The sequence below is a fragment of the Myotis davidii genome, unplaced genomic scaffold (assembly GCF_000327345.1).
Source record: "Myotis davidii unplaced genomic scaffold, ASM32734v1 scaffold62, whole genome shotgun sequence".
In the NCBI taxonomy this organism is placed as follows: domain Eukaryota; kingdom Metazoa; phylum Chordata; class Mammalia; order Chiroptera; family Vespertilionidae; genus Myotis; species Myotis davidii.
Window position 1 is genome coordinate 3,610,730 of NW_006295180.1, and position 19,550 is coordinate 3,630,279.

General features: G+C 44.6%; 1 protein-coding gene and 1 pseudogene across 1 annotated transcript; both read right to left on the reverse strand.

Annotated features, from left to right (window-relative positions):
• Nucleotides 1-114: 114 nt before the first annotated feature.
• Nucleotides 115-929, reverse strand: LOC102761992 (annotated as a pseudogene).
• Nucleotides 930-7,795: 6,866 nt separating this feature from the next.
• EDN1 (endothelin 1) lies at nt 7,796-14,868 on the reverse strand. The gene is made up of 5 exons (XM_006769726.2): nt 14,302-14,868; nt 12,558-12,717; nt 11,007-11,165; nt 10,517-10,630; nt 7,796-9,027 (listed from the first exon to the last, which is right to left on the reverse strand). Exons 1-5 carry the CDS (start codon nt 14,363-14,365, stop codon nt 8,925-8,927), a joined length of 600 nt encoding a protein of 199 aa, XP_006769789.1. The 5' UTR covers nt 14,366-14,868; the 3' UTR covers nt 7,796-8,924.
• Nucleotides 14,869-19,550: the final 4,682 nt, after the last annotated feature.

Here is a 19,550-nt window from a genome sequence, read left to right on the forward strand (position 1 = left end):
GATTATTTTTAGTATAAAGAATGTTCAGGTGATCATCATAGCCAGGTTCTCTTTTTATTGTCCTGTTACATCTATATTTATACTATTTGATCCTATAAGCATGCCTCTATAAGCTTTTTTTTTTTTTTTTTTGCCGAGGAGAACATGGGGTCCATTTATTGGGGGGTCAGTCAAAGGGGGAGCTGGCTAGAGTGGGTTAGGGCAGCAGCTTGTCTGGCCCCCGAGAAACCCAACTTGAGTCCAGAGCCTCGACCGCTTTGAAGCCAACGTCTTCCTCCACCTTTATCTGCATGGGGGCCAGCTCCAGAGTCAGGGGGACTCCCGCCCAGCACCCTTCCCGTGGCACTCGCTGCCTCTTCCAACGCTGGGCCGCTCACCAGGGGCCAGGCTGCTGGCTTCTGCAGGCACTGGTGTCCTCCTGGGTGGAGACGGTCCCTCTTTCTCCAGAGGCTCGTTCTCAGCATTGCCTGGGGTGGGGGCATCTGTGCCCTGGCTGCCCTCGTCCTCCAGTAAGATGGTGAACTGGCTGGCCCGGTAGTTGTCGCCGTAGGAGTCCAGCACCTTCATGAGGAAGCTCCGCTTCTGCTGGAATCTCCGTGTTATCCTCTATATATGATGGTGCCTGTTCAGGACCCGTTCCTTCACCTACTCGATCTCCTGCAGCATTGACCCAGCACCTGGTACTTCCTGCGATTGAGTTCCCCTTAGCACCACGGCCGCTGGCCTTGGGCTGCCTCCTCCTCTTCGTCTCACTCCTGGAGGCTGGAGCTGCCCAGACCCCCAGATACGAACTCCACTTCGGTTTCAAGCTCACTCTCCAGGATGTGACCACCGAACACACCAAGCAGTCTGACCATGGAGACTCTCCGCTTGGGAGGCCCCTGGGTCTCCTTCTGAGGCCTGGCTGCGTCGTCCCTGGGACAGATCATGTGCCCCAGCGGCGACACAGCCCTGGCCCCTGGGTCTCCTTCTGCGGCCTGGCTGCGCTGCCGCCCAGGCACCAGATCACGTTCCCCAGCGGTGATACAGCCCTGGCCCCTGGGTCTCCTTCTGGGGCCTGGCTGTGTCACCCCTGGACCGGATCACGTGCCCCAGCGGCAACATAGCTCTGGCCTCTGGGTCTCCTTCTGGGGGCTGGCTGCGCTGCTGCCCAGGCACCAGATCATTTTCCCCAGCCCCTGGGTCTCCTTCTGGTGCCTGGCTGCATTGCCCCGGGGATCAGATCGCGTCCCCAGGCAGGGATGCAGCCTAGCCTCTGGCCCTGCTTTTGGATGTTCTCTGATCACTGGTGATCCGTGATCTGAGAAGCCCAGCAGGGCAGGGAAGAGATGGACATCCCCTCTCCCCTGCCCCACCTGGCTTCTCCAATTACTGGCCCAGGGCCGGCAAAGGCGGCCCAGTTCTCCGGCTCTTGGCTGCCACCTGGGTTCTGACACTGGCAGGCGGCTTCTTCCATCCTTCCCCTTTTGCCTCCCATCATAGTGTCTACATTTGCAAATTAGCCGCCATCTTTGTTGTCGCCCTGATTAGCCAATGAAAAGGGTAGCGAAGTTACGGTTAATTACCATGTTTGTCTATTATTAGATAGGACTAGAGGCCTGGTGCATGAAATTTGTGCATGGAGGGGGGGTTGTCCCTCAACCCAGCCTGCACCCTCTCCAATCCAGGACTGCTGGCTCCCAACTGCTCACCTGCCTGCCTGCCTGATTGCCCCTAATTACTCCCCTGCCAGCCTGATTGCTCCTAACTGCCCTCCCCTGCAGGCCTGCCTCCCACCCAACTATCCTCCCCTGCAGGCCTGATCACCCACAACTGTCCTTCCCTGCAGGCCTGGTTCCCACCACCCCCCCCAACTGCCCCTTCCTTGCTGGCCTGATTGCCTACAACTGTCCCTCCTTGCAGGCCTGGTCCCTCCCAACTGCCCTCCCCTGCTGGCCATATTATGTTCACATGGGGGCAACCATCTTTTGTGTTGGCATGATGGTCAATTTGCATATTACCTCTTCATTATATAGGATGACAGTATATAGTTTTATCAGTTATAATTTTAGTTATTCTTTAAAAAATTAACTTGGTCACAATTTTACTTCGTACTTTGAATCTAACATCTTCTGGGCCAGTGATTTTCATTTTGGGGTTTACATCACTCACCTATGGAGTTTGATTAACATGTGGCTGTTCAGGAGGCACTCTAGACCTACAGAATCTCTCTATTTGACAGTTGATATGTTCTTGTATATTCCAACTACATGTTTGGTATACAATATTCATGACTTTTGTCAGGATTATTACAGTTATATCTGAAGATTTTTTCTCTGTAAAGATAATGTTCATCTATTTTTATAAATTAGATAGACATAATTCTTCCTGAAAATGGGGGAAATCACTATTTTATTATTACTTTGTCTAAAATTTTTGTATTAATTTTCTTATCTTTGTTTTGCATGTTACATAAACAACCAAATTTCCTTGCCAGTTGCATTGTTCTTGCAATGAACTATTATCAGATCTTTCACTATTGAAAATTATCGGTACTCAGTCCCACAGCCATCTTACTAGTAAGTCTTTTGTCATCTGCAGATAGTTTTAGTTTTTCTCTGATGCTTCCCTGAAAGCTCTTGCTACAGGCCAGAGTGTATCATTTTCAACATCGAAGTACTGTCTCAGAGACTTGTAAAAGAGGACGATACCAACTACAGAGTTTAGATACGGGGTTCTGGTGGCATCTATTGACTTTGAGATCACCCCAGTGGAGTGAGTCAGGGTTTCTAGAACTCCAGTTGAGAAACAGATGGGTTCATGATAGTGCCAACTGCAGCTTAAGTGGAACAAGATTTAATTACATAAGACTGAATGAGCAGATGAGGAATGACTGTAGTTTTTTGTTTGAATATGGTTGTCCTAATATTCTGCTTTTTTAATATATAAGGAAGCTCTTTCTTTTTCCTCTGAAGATATCTATGCAAGTAATCTAATAGATTCTGCTTTTGTAAACTGAAATGAAACATTTGTTAATAACTTCTTATTTTTCTTATCTGATTCCCCCGGACTTCAGAAACTCTTGTTAAGTATTTTTATTTTTATGGCAATATTTTTGTGGAGGTTCAATAAGAATATGTCTTTCTTGTTACCATGACATAACTGAAAATATGGGTTATGCAACCAAGGCTTTGCCTGGAATGCCATATTTGAGAATGATGCTCATTAATTAAATATGTCCAGAAATTTTTAAGGAACAAAAGTTGGCTTTATAGAGCTAAAGCAAACAAGGCCCTCGTGGGCAAATAGGCCTGATACCTGGCATACAGATTCCCAGCCTTTCCAGTGAGTAAGAAAGGCAACTCTTGACAGGTCCATGAATCATTTCATATTTGAGGGACCTTAAGAAGAGAGGAATGTTTCCAAATATATAGCTACTGCAGGTGAAATCTGATAGGGAATACCCAGCTTAACTCCCCAACTTTAAGAGGCTTTTTAAAACATTCAAACTGAAATTCCTTATGAACATTTCCAGAAAGCAAACTTAATGGGGCCTAGATGGTAAATTACCACTTTCTCTACCTTTCTAAATAACTATGTCAAATTTAATTAAAATGGCCTTATTTTAGCATCAAGAACAATCATACTTTGAGATTATTTTTTTTTATCAAAAGTGGGGTGAGTGTAAGGAGACATTTGGTGTTTCAATGACATCTGTACATCATATAGCACATCCTTCCAGTTTAGCAGATTCTAGCCCTGTTCATTGTCTTTGAGCAATTTTAGGTATATTTTTAAATTGTGAATAACTGATGCATATGCAAACTCTATCTTGTCTGGTGGTTATTTAATTGACTTGCTCCCCAACTGTGGAAAAATCAGTTTTGCTATTATCTGTAAATTGGACTAGCTCCTGTTACCTCCCAAACTGTCAATCCTTATCAAATTTTCAATTTTTCCTGGCTCTTTAATACTATATTAACACTAGAGGTCTGGTGCATGAAATTCATGCACGGGGGGGGGGGGCGGTGTCCCTCAGCCTGGCCTGCACCTCTCCAACCTGGGGCCCCTCAGGGGATGTCTGACTGCCAACAGTCGGACATCCCTTTCAAAATCCGGGACCACTGGCTCCTAACTGCTCGCCTGCCTGCCTGCCTGTTTGTCCCTAACCACTTCTGCCTGCCAGCCTGATCACCCCCAACTGCCCTCCCCTGCCAGCCTGATCACCCACAACTGCCCACCCCTGCTGTGACCCGCCTCCTCCACTGGGACTAACCTCCTCCACGCTGCGCAGAGCAGCAGGACCGCCAGGCCTCACCAAGGGGAGTGGCTGTTGGGCCCCACCTCAACTGTGTGTGCAGCCATCTTGTGGCGATGTCAGGGTATGATGACCACCTAGGTTATTATTAGTATAGATTTCTCTTTTTCACTGTAGGCATTCTTTTCTAAGGGGTTTTATCTCCCAGACCCTAAAATCACTGACCTTTTATATCACTTCTGTACAGATGGTTCAACTGATTTTGCAGAAGATAGATTCCTTTAGAAGCTATTTCTGAAACTCCAATTTACCCCACTCAGAAGGTTTATGATCACTGCTGAGTTGTTTAGTGATGAATGATACTCATCTTGAACAAAAAGGTGGATGATAAAGTTGAACTTGATCTGAGCCCTGTGTTCCCCAAAAGCAAGGGTCAAGAAATTCCCTTCCCCTTTTGTGTTCTAAGAAATGGCTAACCCCAAAAGACCACCCTGTTCTTGCTTAATCCCCTCAATCCTTTCTCAACAACTTAGAGAAGACCATCTCCATTCTTCTTCATGACTCCCACAAGACTCGTAGACAATTTCTTGTCTATCTGCCTCTGTAAAATCCCAGACCTCCTTCCTTCGCTTGAAATGTTCTTCATTACTGAACATGTTCTCTATTGTAATATCCTGAATAAAATCATCTTCTTATTGTCTTGCGCATTTGTCTTTCACCAAACTGAGGGACACCACCTATAGCCATTGTTCAGAGCAAAATGAACCAGTTATGAGGGAACAAACCAGTGAGCAATGTCCATAGCAGAGGAATTGGCATCTTATCAAGTTCCTGAAGAAGATATTTAAGTTGACAGGTGGTTGAGCAATATCTATGTGTATATCAAGTGAGAATTCTTGACATGGTGAAAGCACCTTTTTGATCATGTAGCAAAAAGGGAATTGGGAGAATATTTGAGCTATAAAATGATTTCTTATTTGGTTAAGGAAAGAGACTTCCAGTGGAATTATTTCACTTTTTATTAAATACAAGTTTAGTTAATTTATCTAAATTTAGTCAAACTCTGTTACAATTGTTTTTCTTTTATTTTTAAAGGCATGTCCCAAAATTTCAAACCACTTGAAAATAAATTCTGTTCCATTTGCTGTTGTTGTGCTGTTTTAAGATTTTCAATATAATTAAATTCGTTACCCTCCCAGGTTTTATCAGGATAATTTAACTTCGGGGCCAGTGCTATCCCCTCGGTTCTGGGGAAATTTAAGGAGTAAGGGTGGGGGTCCTGAGTTTCAGTAATGCTATTTGCCTAATGAAGGGAGGAGTCTGGACAAGTCACAGTATATCTGTTTCCTGAGCTGTCAAATGGGTATAAAAATATGGCCCCAACATCCCAAAATGATTGTTGGCAGAAGGGGTCCAATAGGAGAAGGGATGTGAAAGTCTATGGGAAATACAGTCCTCCACAATGATAAGGGATTGCTGTTAAATCGTTAGGGTCTTCCTAGTAGAGCTATAGCTTAGTGTGATATCCTGTGTGCTGAGAACTCTACTTGGTATATAATGCCCTACGTATTTCAGGAAGCAGGGTCAGGGTTAAAGCCAATGGTTTCCATCACAAAAGAAGTCATTCCCTTGGGGTTGGGGGATGAAGTATCCATTAGTGGGCTCCCCTCCTTTCACCACAGGTCACCACTGCCCACCCAGGATCCTCTCGTCCTGAGAGTCCTGAGATCAAAGCTCTGCCTGGCAATTAGTGTGAAGAGAGAAATCTGTCCTAAATGGGCTTCCAAAAACCACACTTGCCTAAAAATATTTCAGGAAGTATGACAGACTGTCCCATCAGTTCACCCCTCAAGCCGGCGTGAACCATGAATAATATTATCTTCTGTATATTTTTAAAATATTCATTTTCTGTGAAACTTTTCATTTATTTTACTATGGACCCTCATGCCCTAGGATCGTGGCTTCATACTTTTTACTTTTCTTGCCAGTTACTCAAGCAGGGAACTTGGGGGAAGCAGCTTTAAAAGTCAAAATATTTTTTTTTAAAAGGGAGAGGAAGAAAATGTTATCACCTTTGTTCTTTCCTCAGTGGTTTCTTCCTATTACAATCCCTCTTAAATGTATTAGACCACGTCCTCTACGCCCAACACAACTTGTTTTTGGTCTCAGCCTTTCTGGAAGCTGTTAGAGAAATCCCCACCCCAATCCCCTTAACAGATGAGAAAACTCAAAACGCAGGAGGACTGAATGGTTGCTGAGGGTGAAATAGTGGCTAAATTCAGGCCAAGTCCCTTGTCAAAATGTACAAATTGTCACAGTTTCCTCAGGAACCACACACTGAGAAAACAGTTCGCTAGATAAAGTGAGCTTTATAAGCAATTCCCCAAAGACATTGAACTGTCACTTTATTTTAAAAAAAAGTGAAAGACGGGAACAACGCCAATAAGAATAGAAACTCTGTCCAGGACACTGACAAAGCATGAAGCACACCTGAAGACTGTTATTTAACATCTTTCAGATGCGTCACTGTTTGGACAACAGTGATCCCTGTGAGCTAATTTTTCTTGAATGCCAGGCATTCTTTCAGACACTAGTAGAGAAGGGTGGTGAGGATTCTTATAAGCTGATCAAGCTCTATGGGCTTCAGTTGGTAACAACCATTTACAATATGACTACCTACAGTGGTCTTGCCGGGCCAGCTGAGGCGGAGTGGAGAGGAGGGTGGTGCTGGGCTGCAGGAGACCTAGGTGATGGCGAACCTATGACACGCTTGTCAGAGGTGACACACGAACTCATTTTTTTTGGTTGATTTTTCTTGGTTAAATGGCATTTAAATATATAAAATAAATATTAAAAATATGTCTTTGTTTTACTATGGTTGCAAATATCAAAAAATTTCTATATGTGACACGGCACCAGAGTTAAGTTAGGGTTTTTCAGAAGCTGGCACGCCGAGCTCAAAAGGTTCGCCATCACTGACCTAGGATCAGCATTTGGTTCCTCTGCCTCCATAGGCATGTGTCCAGTCCTGAGCTACCATGAAGAATCAAAGGCACTCAGTGTTCCTGAATAAACAACATGCTTACTCTGTGCAAATATAAAGCCATTGGGGGCCCCTCGCTTGCTCTGAGCAAGCCATTTCCTCGCGGGTGTGAAACTGTATAATAGGGCACATTTGGGGAGGTGGCCTTGCCATTGCTTCCTTCAGTCCATTAATGGAGAAAGCACCTCTCACCACAACATCAGCTTAAACTGCTGGATCCTGCCTAGTAGCCTAAGCAAAGCTAATGAATGAAGTCCCTGGAGTGTTTTCAGGTGAATGGGAAACAGAAGGCTGCTACTCAGGAAAGACAGGGGGGTTAAAGCTGGGTTCGGCTTTGATTTTACTTTAATGTGATCCAAAGGCAACTAAGTTGCAGATCAAGCTCTTTTTTAAAAAAATAGCCAAGACTTTTTTCCTTCTAATTTCTTACAAATCAGCTTTAATCCCTTCCCTTCATAATTCTTACCACTTTGCCCACTTCTTAGGAATTTCAGAAATGACTCAAAATCAGTACAGTAGAGGAAAAAAATATTTATTTTCTAAAGTCATTACCTTGACAGGCAAAACAAAGCATTTTCTCAATTTCATTCAGAAATACATTTTTAAAAAACACATAGACCAATATGGCCTGCCCAGACATATTTAACATGGTAAATATAAGGAATAAATTGTTTGAATATAAATATCTATAAAAAAATAAGTACATCAAAATTTAATCCAATCTCTTCCATTTGCCAGTTACATAAAGAAAAATAATCTTACTGCTTTAAAGCACAACCAACGTTTACTCTTCAATGTCTTTCATAAACAACCCTATACCATTGCGTTTCCAAAAATCAAGGTAAGGGAATCTTCTGATTCAATGATCTTTTTTCTTATGGATCGGAGCTAGTAGATTACCATGAAAATGTTGTATCTACCACTGACACATTAGACAAGGCTTCTATGAGGCTAGGATTTAGGATGGAGGTATGGGGGGAGAGGGGGTAACAGGAGGGGAAGGGCAAGAGTTTGGGAGGCAATAATTAAAGGTGGGAAAATATCTGTGCGAGAGTGCAATACAGGTGAGGTAGACTCATATTTATGAAACACATCCTGATTTATAGTAGTAACAGTTTCAGTTTTGCATTTTGTGAATTAAAAAATAAAGATTTTGGGGTTGTTTTTTTTTAACTCGAGTATGTTTTCAATTTGTGCATTCCTTAGGAACTCTCTTCCTGGACTATGCAGTTTCTCCCTGAACTGTGCCGGGCGCCTGAGTGAGACACAAACACTTCCTTCCTACCCTCTTCAGGAACCCCACCGGCAAGTGGAGCCTCCTCTCCTCCCTGCGGAGGAAGCCACCATCATTTACAAGTCATCATGTCTCTCTGCTTTCTCAGAATGGTCCATTGTCACTCCAGAGAACAGACAAAAGCAGTTACCACTGACGGAAGCCAATGAAGATGGGTCGGGGGACTCCTTAACCGTTTTTGGAATGTTTAGAAGGAGGACGCTGATCCGTGGCCAGGCTGGAGCAAAAAATGCTCTAAGTAGGAAGGATGCTTTTGCTGTGATGCAGGCCAGTGTGGAGAGAGAGCGGTCAGCCCGCCGCGCGGCACGCGGCCTCTGTGGAGGAGAAGGCTTCAGACGGGGCGGCTGTCATCAGTGTGTTCGGTTGTGGGTCACTTCCTTCTCTCTGGAGAGCTTGGCTTTCAGCTTTGCGATACGGAAGGAACTTTTGATGCTGTTGCTGATGGCCTCCAACCTATTAAGAAAAGAGAAAACAAATGTGATTTTTTTAAAAAAAATCATTCCTGGGCAAAAGAAATATCTGAAATTAGAGTCTGGCACAAACAAATTTAATTCTGGTTTCTGAACTTTCACCCCCGGTGCAAATAAAGCCTGTCTTGGTGTGTAAAATGGGGAAGGGGTGCAGAGGGAAAGAATAATGTGCTCATATCTAAAGGTAATTGGGCATTAAATACAATTTCAAAGTACAATTTTAAGGTAAACTACAGGTATGCTCTTTTCTTTTTTTTCTTTTTTTTTTTTTGTATCCCCATCCCACCCTTAGTGGGAAAAAAAGTTTTAAAAGGTGTACACTACATGTAGGCCCAAAGCAAATGTTGACAATTAAAACAAACTTTTTTTTGAAGGTTTAATATTTTTGTTGTTTGTTTGTTTGTTTTGACAGGAGAAAGAAAGAGGGACGAGATGCATAATATAATAGTTTATATAACAGAAACTGATAAAAAGTAATTTCCAGGTCAGTTCAGAAACTGTGGTTTATGTAATCCTGGGATCTAGGGAGCATGAGTGGCCTGAGGTCATAACTACGGAAACTGCACTGGCAAGTCTGGAGCCACAGACAGTGAGAGTGTCCCATGCCTCATAGTAAACAACCCAGAAACAGCTCATGACGGCCAGGCCTGTGCACAGAACACTTGGGTCATAGAACGTCTTGCCACTGGGTTTCTAGGAAAAGTTTCCACAGGCCATGAGAGGGAAGTGGACGACATGTGACAGATCTGAAAGCAAGTTTCTTCCCTCCAGGTTGTGAATTCCACAACGTTTAGGGTTTGAAAGGGTCATCACCGTGGAGCTGCTCAAGGCAAGCCTATGGGGTTGTCTAGCCCAGGTTCCTGTCTGCCCCAGCTCATCCCTAACGAGAAAATGAGCGAGCTTTTGGGAATGGTGTTGGCTCTCCACCAAATGTGTTCCCTTATTAAAAATAAATAAATAAATCCTAAAAACGGCATGTTCTAACTCTTACCAACCTTACCTAATAACTTTATTTTCCCTTTGGCCATTTGAGTAACTGCTGCTGTTTGAAGAACTTGATCATACATGACACTTTGATTTAAAAAGAGTGAGAGAGAGAGAAAGAGAGAGAGAGAGAGACCTCTTCCGGAAATTATTTTTAGGTTCTCGGGAAAAGTATTGACTCAGAGAGGCAAAGACTGGGTATGACCAAATGACAAAGGTGTCTGGAGATATACTTTGTTTGGAAAAATCGACCTTTAGACTGACGGGCGTGTGCTAAAGATCATCAAAGTCGGCAGCGACCTGCTTTCAACTCCTTCAAAAAAAGATTTGAGAGGGATTCCTTTGCACTTTTTAATCTATAGACTATGAAGAGCCCCTTTGCTATTGTTTCCTGAGCCTTTCTTAGCCAGTCAAGCTAAGAGTGAGTGGCTAGGGGAGCAGTCCATTAGCATTGGTGGTGGAACTAGTGGTTCTTAGGAGCCTCTTACCTTCTCATTTTTCTTCCTTCCACCAGCTGCTGATGAATACACTTCTTTCCAAGCTTGGAACAGTCCTTTCCTTTCTTGTGGTTAGCCCAGCCTTTCTCCATAGTGTCTTGGTTACTGTAAAAATACACGCAGCGAAAAACATTTCAGCAATGGTACCTTCAGTTGTTCACAATGTCTCTGTTAATCTCTTTTTCTTAAAAATACTTACTAAGTATAGTTGCCATTCAGTATTACATTAGTTTCTGGTGTACAACATAGTAATTTGACATTTATAGACTTTGAAATGTGATCACCACCATAAGTCTAGTACCCATCTGTCACTGTGCAAAGTTATTACGGTATTATTGGCATTTTTTCTGTCCTATGCACTACCTCCCCATGGCTTACTTATTTTACTACTGGAAGTCTGTGCTTCTTATTTGCAGAATTATAATAGGAAGGAGGTCAGGAGAACATAAAACTGTTTGAAAGCAAAGGTATTTCTATTCACCTGAGTTCTTTTCCTGGTTGGCAAAAATTCCAGCACTTCTTGTCTTTTTGGCTGGCACACTGGCATCTGTCCCTCCGGTCTGTTGCTTTTGTAGGAAATAAATCCTTTAAGGATCGTTTGGTCCTAGGAGGGTTTCCAAGTCCATATGGAACAATTTTCCTATTATCAAAAGAGAAACAAAAAATATTAGCATGATTCATAGTCTTCAAAATGCTGCATTCTATGGGGTAAACTCGTCCCATTGGAACACACGGAGCTCACCACATGCTGCTTGGTAGCAAAACTTGGGAGCATGAGGTGTGACAAGTTAGGACCACACGTCTGTCAGGGGCCCTGAGTGTATGTATATACCCAACCAGGAGAAACCAGTTTTTCTAATTCAATTCAATTCCATTTCTCAACAAAGTTCAATTTCTTCTCGACACAAGCAGCATTGTTTTTTGGTCCAAAATTATGACATCTCTGTTTTAGTATCTGTTTCATATTTCCTTTCTTTTATAACATTCCATTTAGCAATAGATACTGGGGGGGAGGGGTATAGGGACTTGAAAACCATGACTCACAAGACTTGGAATACCTATGTTCAATTCCGATCCTACGATAAGGCTAGAAGTGCCCTCTGAGGGGGCGGGAGATCGCCCAGGTTGGCACGTCTGAATTTGCTGATATGACCATAGAAGGACTCCTTGCCAGAATGCTCTCCAGTAATTTCCAATGTCCTTGTTTTGATTCTTGCTTAAGAAATAAAGTCCTCCCCTTGGAAGAATTATCCACCTTACTAAGTATTAAGCTTGTGGAGGTTTGTTTAATGTGATTTGATTTTGGTCATCCCTTACTCTACTGGGGCCCTGCAGGCACCATAAATGTGGTTTTGGTTATGACTGCTTCTGATGCGTGAACTACTTTTCAGGGGGCAAGGCAGAAAGTGCCTTCTTCACTCTGGAAGCAAAAGAGACATCTATGGATCATGTTTCTATTGCTGTCTTGAAATGGGCTTTTCTAACAGCAAAGTACAGAGGAGTCAGGACTCCCGGGTTCTCAGTCTAGCACTGCCATGAACTCTCTCCTGCACAAGTGGCTTCAATGTTTGGGGTCTCCGTTTTAGTATGCATAAAGTTGAGGGATTGGGTTATGAATCTCTTTGATTTCTCTGCCTCTTAAGTCTTTACCCTCCCATGAGAAGCCATATGACCGCAACAACTTATCCCCTGGACCCCAGCAGATCCCACTGAGAGAGCATTCTCCTGTCCCCACATTTGAAGTCTCTCCTCAGAATGTGTGGCAGCCTCCTGCTTGCTGTCGGCTCTTTCACAGTCTTCCTGCCATGAGTAGTCTGAGCCACAGGCCTCAGAAGACCCTCCCTTCTGCTGCTAAAAACCAAGCTGCCTTGTTCTTTTCAGGAATGGAGGGGCCCTGCCCCCTCCCCAGGGGTCACTTCCATGTTGGCAGAAAAGCAAACTGCATGCTTCCCAGAAAAGTAACTGGGCTCCCCTCTCTGGCTAAGGCAGAGCAATGGAATGACTAGGGTTGCAATGCCCTCTAGAGACTCACCCGGGAGTGTTGATCCAGATGATGTCGAGGTGGCAGAAGTAGACACACTCTTTATCCAGCAGGGACGAGCAGGAGCAGCGCTTGGAGCGGCGGGGTGCACTGGGAGAGGGCTCCTCTCTTCCGCTGTCCGCCCCCGTGCTGAGCTCAGCGCCCAAGACGGCTGGGGAGAGAAAGAGCAGGTCAGTGGGGGTGTCCCATCGGAGGCCAGGGGTGCGCTGCATCACAGATGGATGCCAGGACGAGCAGAGCAGAGCAGATGAAGCCTACAGCCTGCCCTCAGCAGGGAACACAGAGGGAAAGGGCTCTTCATTTATTCCCTCCTTACCATGACTTCACCTTTACCCCACTGCCTTATCGACCTTTGGAGAGATTGCACAAGTGCAGAAGAAACAACCACCTGGAAAGAGAGTTACCAGCCCCTTCGAAGCAACCTTCAAGGAAATGCGTGCAAATGCTGCCTGTTAGAATCTGGGTTGGCTTCTGAACGACACTTAGTAGGACAGACAGCACAACCTGCAGTGGCTTAAAATTGACTGATGACAAAAAGGCTAGAACTGAATAAATCCCCTGCCTGTTCCTAGGTTTGGAGCCTCTGTCCCATGCAGAATGACCTGGTTAGGGGCGTACCCACCACTTCACATGTGTGTAGGGCAGAGAGTGGCCCAGGTGATATATACCCTTTGAAATTAGGTGGAGGTCAAGAACTTTGGGGGGATGATTGGAGGGAAAGAAGAGAAATCAGCTCTTCATATTCATTCCAGGCTGTCACCTCCACAGAAACCACTGACCTAAGGCGCAGCTGAGCAGCGGCTTGGGGGACCTAGCCAAGGTTCTGGGGATGTTGACTTCAGAGTCCCCAGGGCAGCGGGCATGTGTGGGATCACCACCTCCCGCTCCCGCTGCAGCACCGCTTTTCTTCCTGATGAGTTAGCCATGCAGCTTATCTGCCCAATTTTGTACATTTCACATGATCAGACACATTCCAGGATTTTCATTCCCTTGACATCCTTTCTCTTTAGTCAGGGTCATGAAAAGACAAAACAAGTGCATTGACCCTAGAAAGGGAGCTGGGCAGATGCACACGTCCTTTCTAAATCTGTAAGCAGTCAAGACTTATTCCAGCTCCCCTCCAGGACAGGTGAACAAAACTGAAGATAGAGCTCACACTGTTCTGGGTGCCAAAAATCTGCCAAAAGAAACCTACAGTCAATAATGACAAATTTTAAAGAAAACATCTGCTTCGCCCTGAAACCGCCTGGGGGTGTTATTCAACAGACTGTTCTGCAGGTGATCTTACTGCTCAAATATTGCTTGAATAGCTTGAATAAAATTCCTTGGCTTCAAGGTGAAAGGTTTAAATATTTTGCAGATTAACACACTAATAAAACAGCATTTGAATAAGATATCCGTTCCTATGCATCCTATTACCTGCATGAACACATACATTGCAAATATACATTTGGCTAAATTGTAGCTTGTCTTTACGTTTCTTGAATTCATTGTTAAAAGCCAATTAAGCACACTGTGCAATAACAATAATGTCATTTTAATGCTCCAGGAGCAATTGTGTTCAATAGTGGATTTTTTTCCCCACTAGAAAATTTAAGTAGCTTTGAGTAGTAATTTCCAAAGACTTGATATCTGAGCTACAGAAATAAAAAGAAGGGGGGAAACAGAAGCAAGGAAAGCATAAGGCGAACAAGAAGACATTCACATTCAGAGATTTACAAGCCAACGCGCCTACCTGTTCCTGCAGTTCCTTGGAAAGCCACAAACAGCAGAGAGAAAATCACGGGGAAGTAATCCATTCTGAAAACAATCAGAATTCCCTGCAAACTAAGCCCAGAGTAGAAAGGAAGAGACGCCGCTTCAGTTCCCCTAAAGCGCTTCTGGCTGTTCTGCTCTCAGAGCGATCCGATCCGGCAGCCCGGGAGCTCCTCGGCGGGGAGGAAAGAAGTTTCTGCCGGGAGAGAGGCAGTGCGAGCGGTCTGAGGACACGCGCAGCCGGTGGCGTCGGGGACAGCAGCGGAGACCAGGGACCCTCGCGGCGCTCGCCCCAGCAGATGCAGGAGCGCGTCTGACTTGGACAGCTCTCCGCCGGCTTTTTATATTGAACCCCTATAGAGTGGGGGTAAACAGCTCTGACTTTATTCCAGCCCCAGACAATGTTATTGTGTTATTAGTCACCAACAGGCAACGTGCAGCCGGAGATAAGGCCGGGCTCTAGAGGAAATCACTGCTGACTTCAGAGGCAGACGCCCGCCGTCTGACAATCCAGGGGCAGGGCTAAGAAAAAGAAAATACCCATTGGAGACCTTTGGTAAACCTGCCCGTGCAGCGCTGGAGTCCGCTTCCCCTTTGCAAGCTGCCAGCCCCGGAGTTCAAGAATCACAAGAGGGACTCCAGAAAAGTCATACCATTGGTATGAAAAGTATGAGTACGTTTAAATAGATGGTATTGTGTGCGGGGAATTTTTTTTAAATTGTTGTTCGCTTCATTTTCCTTTTATGTCCCTCCGATTGCTTAGTGTTGATCCAACAAGGGAGCGCTCTCCCTGGTCACTTCCCCCCACTGGGGGACAAATTATTTAGGAATATCCAACTTTTTTCTCTTTCTTTGAGCCCCTCCCCTAAGTCCTTTTTGCTGAACTTCTTTGCGTCCACGGAGAAAGAGGTCATCGCAAAGAAAAGAAGTTTTTTTAAAAAAAAAATAGAGCGCTTTCAAGTCATACCCAATTCTTTCAGTGTTAGTGGTGAGGAGCCCCCCGAGGTTTTCCCGTGCCCACCTTTCTCTCCTGCGGGAACACCGCGTTCAGCAACACGAATTTTAAGAAATAGCAGAAGAGGAACGCCAGGGGGAGACGAAGAGCAAAGGGCTGATGTTTTATGGACACAGAAAATAAAAGCCTTGGCTTCCAAATAACATAAGGAAAGGCCCCCTGAGGTGGGGGCTGCGGCAGGGCAAGGAATGGCGCCTCCCATAGGAAAGGGGTGCCCCTCAGAACATGCCATTTACTCCCTGCATAGGGACACCTTTCCTGGGCTTTTCCTTTGCCTTCTTCATTTAGGGCAAAGGAGTGTTCTTGTACAAAGCTCGGTGGTGTTGGGAAGGAGAAATGGGATGCTGAACAAAGGGATAAGATAATGCCTCATGTTTAGTAATGCATTTAAATTATCAAAGCCATTTCCTGCCTGTTTAACCTTAAAATACACACCCCACCCCCACACCCTCACCAGGTAACCACAGTGCACTGCGAAGGCCAATGGATGAACTCAGAGCATCTTCTCTGCACAGGAAAGGATGAGTCTACATCCAGCACTTAGGGACTCCATCAGGTAGATGCTTCCTCCACGTCCTCATCCTTTTCACTCCAATGTCCTCACCTGTGGAGGGGCAAGTGGGGAGGATTCAAATGTGGACCCATTTCCAATACTGTACTCACGAGGAACCCAAGAATGGTTTCCTCCTTCTCCCTGCCTGCTCTTCACCTCTAGAATCAGAAGGACAGATCTTATTCCAACACCGAAGCTGTGGACCTGAGCACACTGGGGTCCCCTGGACCTCCCTGGGAGCCACCACAGTTGGGGAGACAGTAACAGTATCAGTGTCAGTTGCATAATAAGATCTGTTCCCTAAAAGAGACACCCAGCAAGAGCTGGAGCTGGGGGAGAGGCAAGGACCCTCCCTCCACACCCACTCCCCTGGGGCTCTACCTGGGCCCTCTGCTTTCTCCCTATGCTGACCTCAGCCCAGCCCTGGGGCCTGGGGAGGGCACAGCTTCCCCTAAGACTGGGTGGCACCAAGCAGGAAGCCAGCTCTGGCCAGTGTGTCCCAACCTCCTCCCCCCAGCAGACCACAGGGACAGCAGAGGAGAGCTGATGTCACATTCACAAGATCCAAGCTTGCCCCATGAAGGGAAAGGTGGTGTGGGAAACGTGTGTTGTCAGGGGGTTGTCCCCCCGTTTCCCCCACACACACCTTTTCTTTAACCTCCTTGCAACTTTGACAAAACACTGGTCACAGTCAGGACCAACCCGTCCTAAGCTCCTCCCTAGGAATAATGGCCTTCCCCCTTCCCAGTCTCTCTGGGTCTGGCCTAGCTACCCCCCAGCAGGGAAGCTCGTCTCTCCACAGCCACCCCCACCTTGGTAAGGCTGCCCTTGCAGGTGCCAACAGCACCCAACAATCAGGTGGAGAAATGCAGCAAAATTAAACTGCCCACACGCCTTCCCACAGCCCTCCCTCCTCTCATCTCCTGTCTATGTCATCCTATAAAATCCTGCGAATGTATTTTAATTATAAAAACAAAAAGTGGGTGGCAGTGATCTGGCCCCACACTCCTCACCCTGGGCCTCCTAGGGCTCTGCTAAAGCAAATGCACAGGGTTTCAGACCTGGGAGGGTCCCATCATTCCAAGTACTGTACAATCTTGACCCATGTCTTTGAATCCCAAGTTTCCAACGTGTGTACAGTTGTGTATGTGTGTGTATTTCCATTTCTCTCTGTGTGTCATGGGGAGTGGTGATATCTGCCTTCTCTGTCCATCTCCCCACCCCCACCTCTCATGGCAGCCCCTTTGCCCTCTTTAGAAGGAAGGAGAAGCTCTTTCAAACCCAGAAAAGGCAGCTATGGCACTGCCAGGCAGCGTCCCAGCAAGTAAATTTCCCAAGAAGCAAGAGAGGGGTAGGAGAAAGAAGCCCAACAAACCAGTTTTACAAGCTAGAAGTTCCCACCTCTCCTTCACTTGAAGCATTGCTAGAGAGGGAGGTAGGAGAGGAGGAGGTTAAAAGAGTTGGATAAAGGAATATACTTGGAGATCCCACCTTCCTCCACACACCACCCCTTCAAGACCTAGGAAGGGAGAGGCTCTTTGTAGCAACAGTCCTCAGAAAGGAAAAGGAAGGGAGAGAAGAAGTGACGAGGATGGCTTTTCCCCTCAGTAGAACAGTTTGCTATTACTGTTCTTTGGCTATTACCCTTGAATTCTCGAAACTATTTGATAAAGGTATTTTTATGTTTCTTTCTGTATCTCTTGCTATGTATTAATAGATATCTATAAATAAACACTCTGAGCCCCAAATACAGATACTACACAGTAGCAAAGTGTACTGTTTTTAGCACTCTTTCGCTTTGCTCCTTCTCAACTTTTGCGTAATAAAATTTGCAATTTTGCCAGGCCAATAAAGCTGGTGCGAGATGTTGCATTTAGCTCAGCAAAAACAAGAGCCATTAGGTCGCTTGATAACAGCACAGAGCATGGGGAACCAGCTTACTGCAGGCCGGGTGAAGCTACCCAGGCCACTGGACCGGTCCTATGGTGTTGACTGTTTCACGTTCCTACTTTGCACAGCGCTGTTGTGAAAGCGTGCACTGTAGACATTCATCATGCACCTCCCGGAGTTATGAACAAACACAGCTTCTCTCACAGTCCACAACAGAATGGTTGATTTAGCACAGGAACATGGTTGATGATACTCAGGACAGATTCATCTCATGCACTTTGAAAACAAATAACCTATGCATCTCTACTTCCTTAACACTTTCATTCATAAAACAATGACAGGCAGCAAGTGTTTAGTTTAAAAGAATATATCCAGTTCGTTGACTAGCATTTTTCAAACCTCAGTAATTCATACGCCTCTTTCACAACTTTCGTCATATTTGTGTGCCACCCACACATTTTTACTGCATATTTTTCCATCCAGCTGACTTCCTTTACTTGAATGATGTTAAGGAAATTTACTATCACTATTATTCTAACCAATAATATACATGATATCATGATTTGTATAGTTAAATGATATACATATTTATATGATTAAATAATGTACAGAAATCATAGCCTAATACATGTTAAAATGAACATAATTATGTGTCTATCAAGCAGTTGGAAATAAAAAGCATTTGACCATGTACCCTATAAACCAACATGAGCATAGTTACCACTCTTGGGGAACACTGTTCCTTCTGCTGCAATGCCTTACAACTTATTATGTTAAGAATTAAGACCTGGTTTAGTTCCGCTCTCTGACCTCTACTTTCCAAGATAGGCTCCAACAATTCCACATCAAACTGTCATATGGATGCACCTCAAAGAAACAGAATTGAGAAAAACAAAGACTTTATATATATCAAAAAAAATTCTTAGTTGATACTTCCCCTTAAGCAGTTAACCTTTATCATATTTTCAACTCTCTACCCAAATTTAAATATTCTTTCCAGTGTCTTCTTCACTGACACACACACACCCTCTCCACCACACACACACCTGACGCTATAGATTGAAATGGGAACAAAATTGTAATGTCAGACATCAGAGAGAGACTACAAAAATAGATGGTCAGTGACTGCCACATCATATTTTTTTCTGTAATTTAATTGTCACTTATGACATGTGGAACCAAAGGGATTCTGATGCAGGGATTTAAAAAGATGACCACTTGTGGGTGAGTGGAGCACAGTCAAGTCATTTCATTAAACCTAATTTATGTAGTCATTCTAGATGAGCCTCCCTTCCAGGTGTTTGAATGGGATGGTAAAAGAAACTAATTCTGGAGGGCAGGTGCCATACAAATACGCCTGCCTTTATGGTTCTTTCAGCTGATTGCATATTTGTGACATTCAGTAGGCTGACTGTTGTTTCAAGTCCACTGCTGTCAACCCCTTTTCATGACTCCATTTAATTCTAACCAAGCAATTTTTGTTTGTTTTTTAAGAACTATGGTTACCAAGGGTTGGGGATGGGTGCTGAGGGAAATGGAGAGATGTTGGTCAAAGTTCCAGTTAAAAGATGAATAAGTTCTGAGTATCTTACACACAGGATTGTGAATATAATTAACAATACTGTATTATATACTTGGAAGTTGCTGAGGGAGTAGATCTTCAATGTACTAACCCCCAAAATGCAATGGTAATTATGATGATGGAGTGGTAATAATTTGCAAGTATATAAATGTGTCACATCAACATGTTGTACACCTTAAACTTATACAA

Coding starts and splice junctions, on each gene's coding strand:
- EDN1 (XM_006769726.2), bottom strand. CDS start 14,365: ATGGATTACTTCCCCGTGATTTTCTCTCTGCTGTTTGTGGCTTTCCAA. Junction 12,718..14,301: donor CCAAGGAACTGCAGGAACAG/GTAGGCGCGTTG, acceptor TTCTCTCCCCAG/CCGTCTTGGGCGCTGAGCTC. Junction 9,028..10,516: donor GAAGGAAGAAAAATGAGAAG/GTAAGAGGCTCC, acceptor TTTTCTTAATAG/GTTGGAGGCCATCAGCAACA.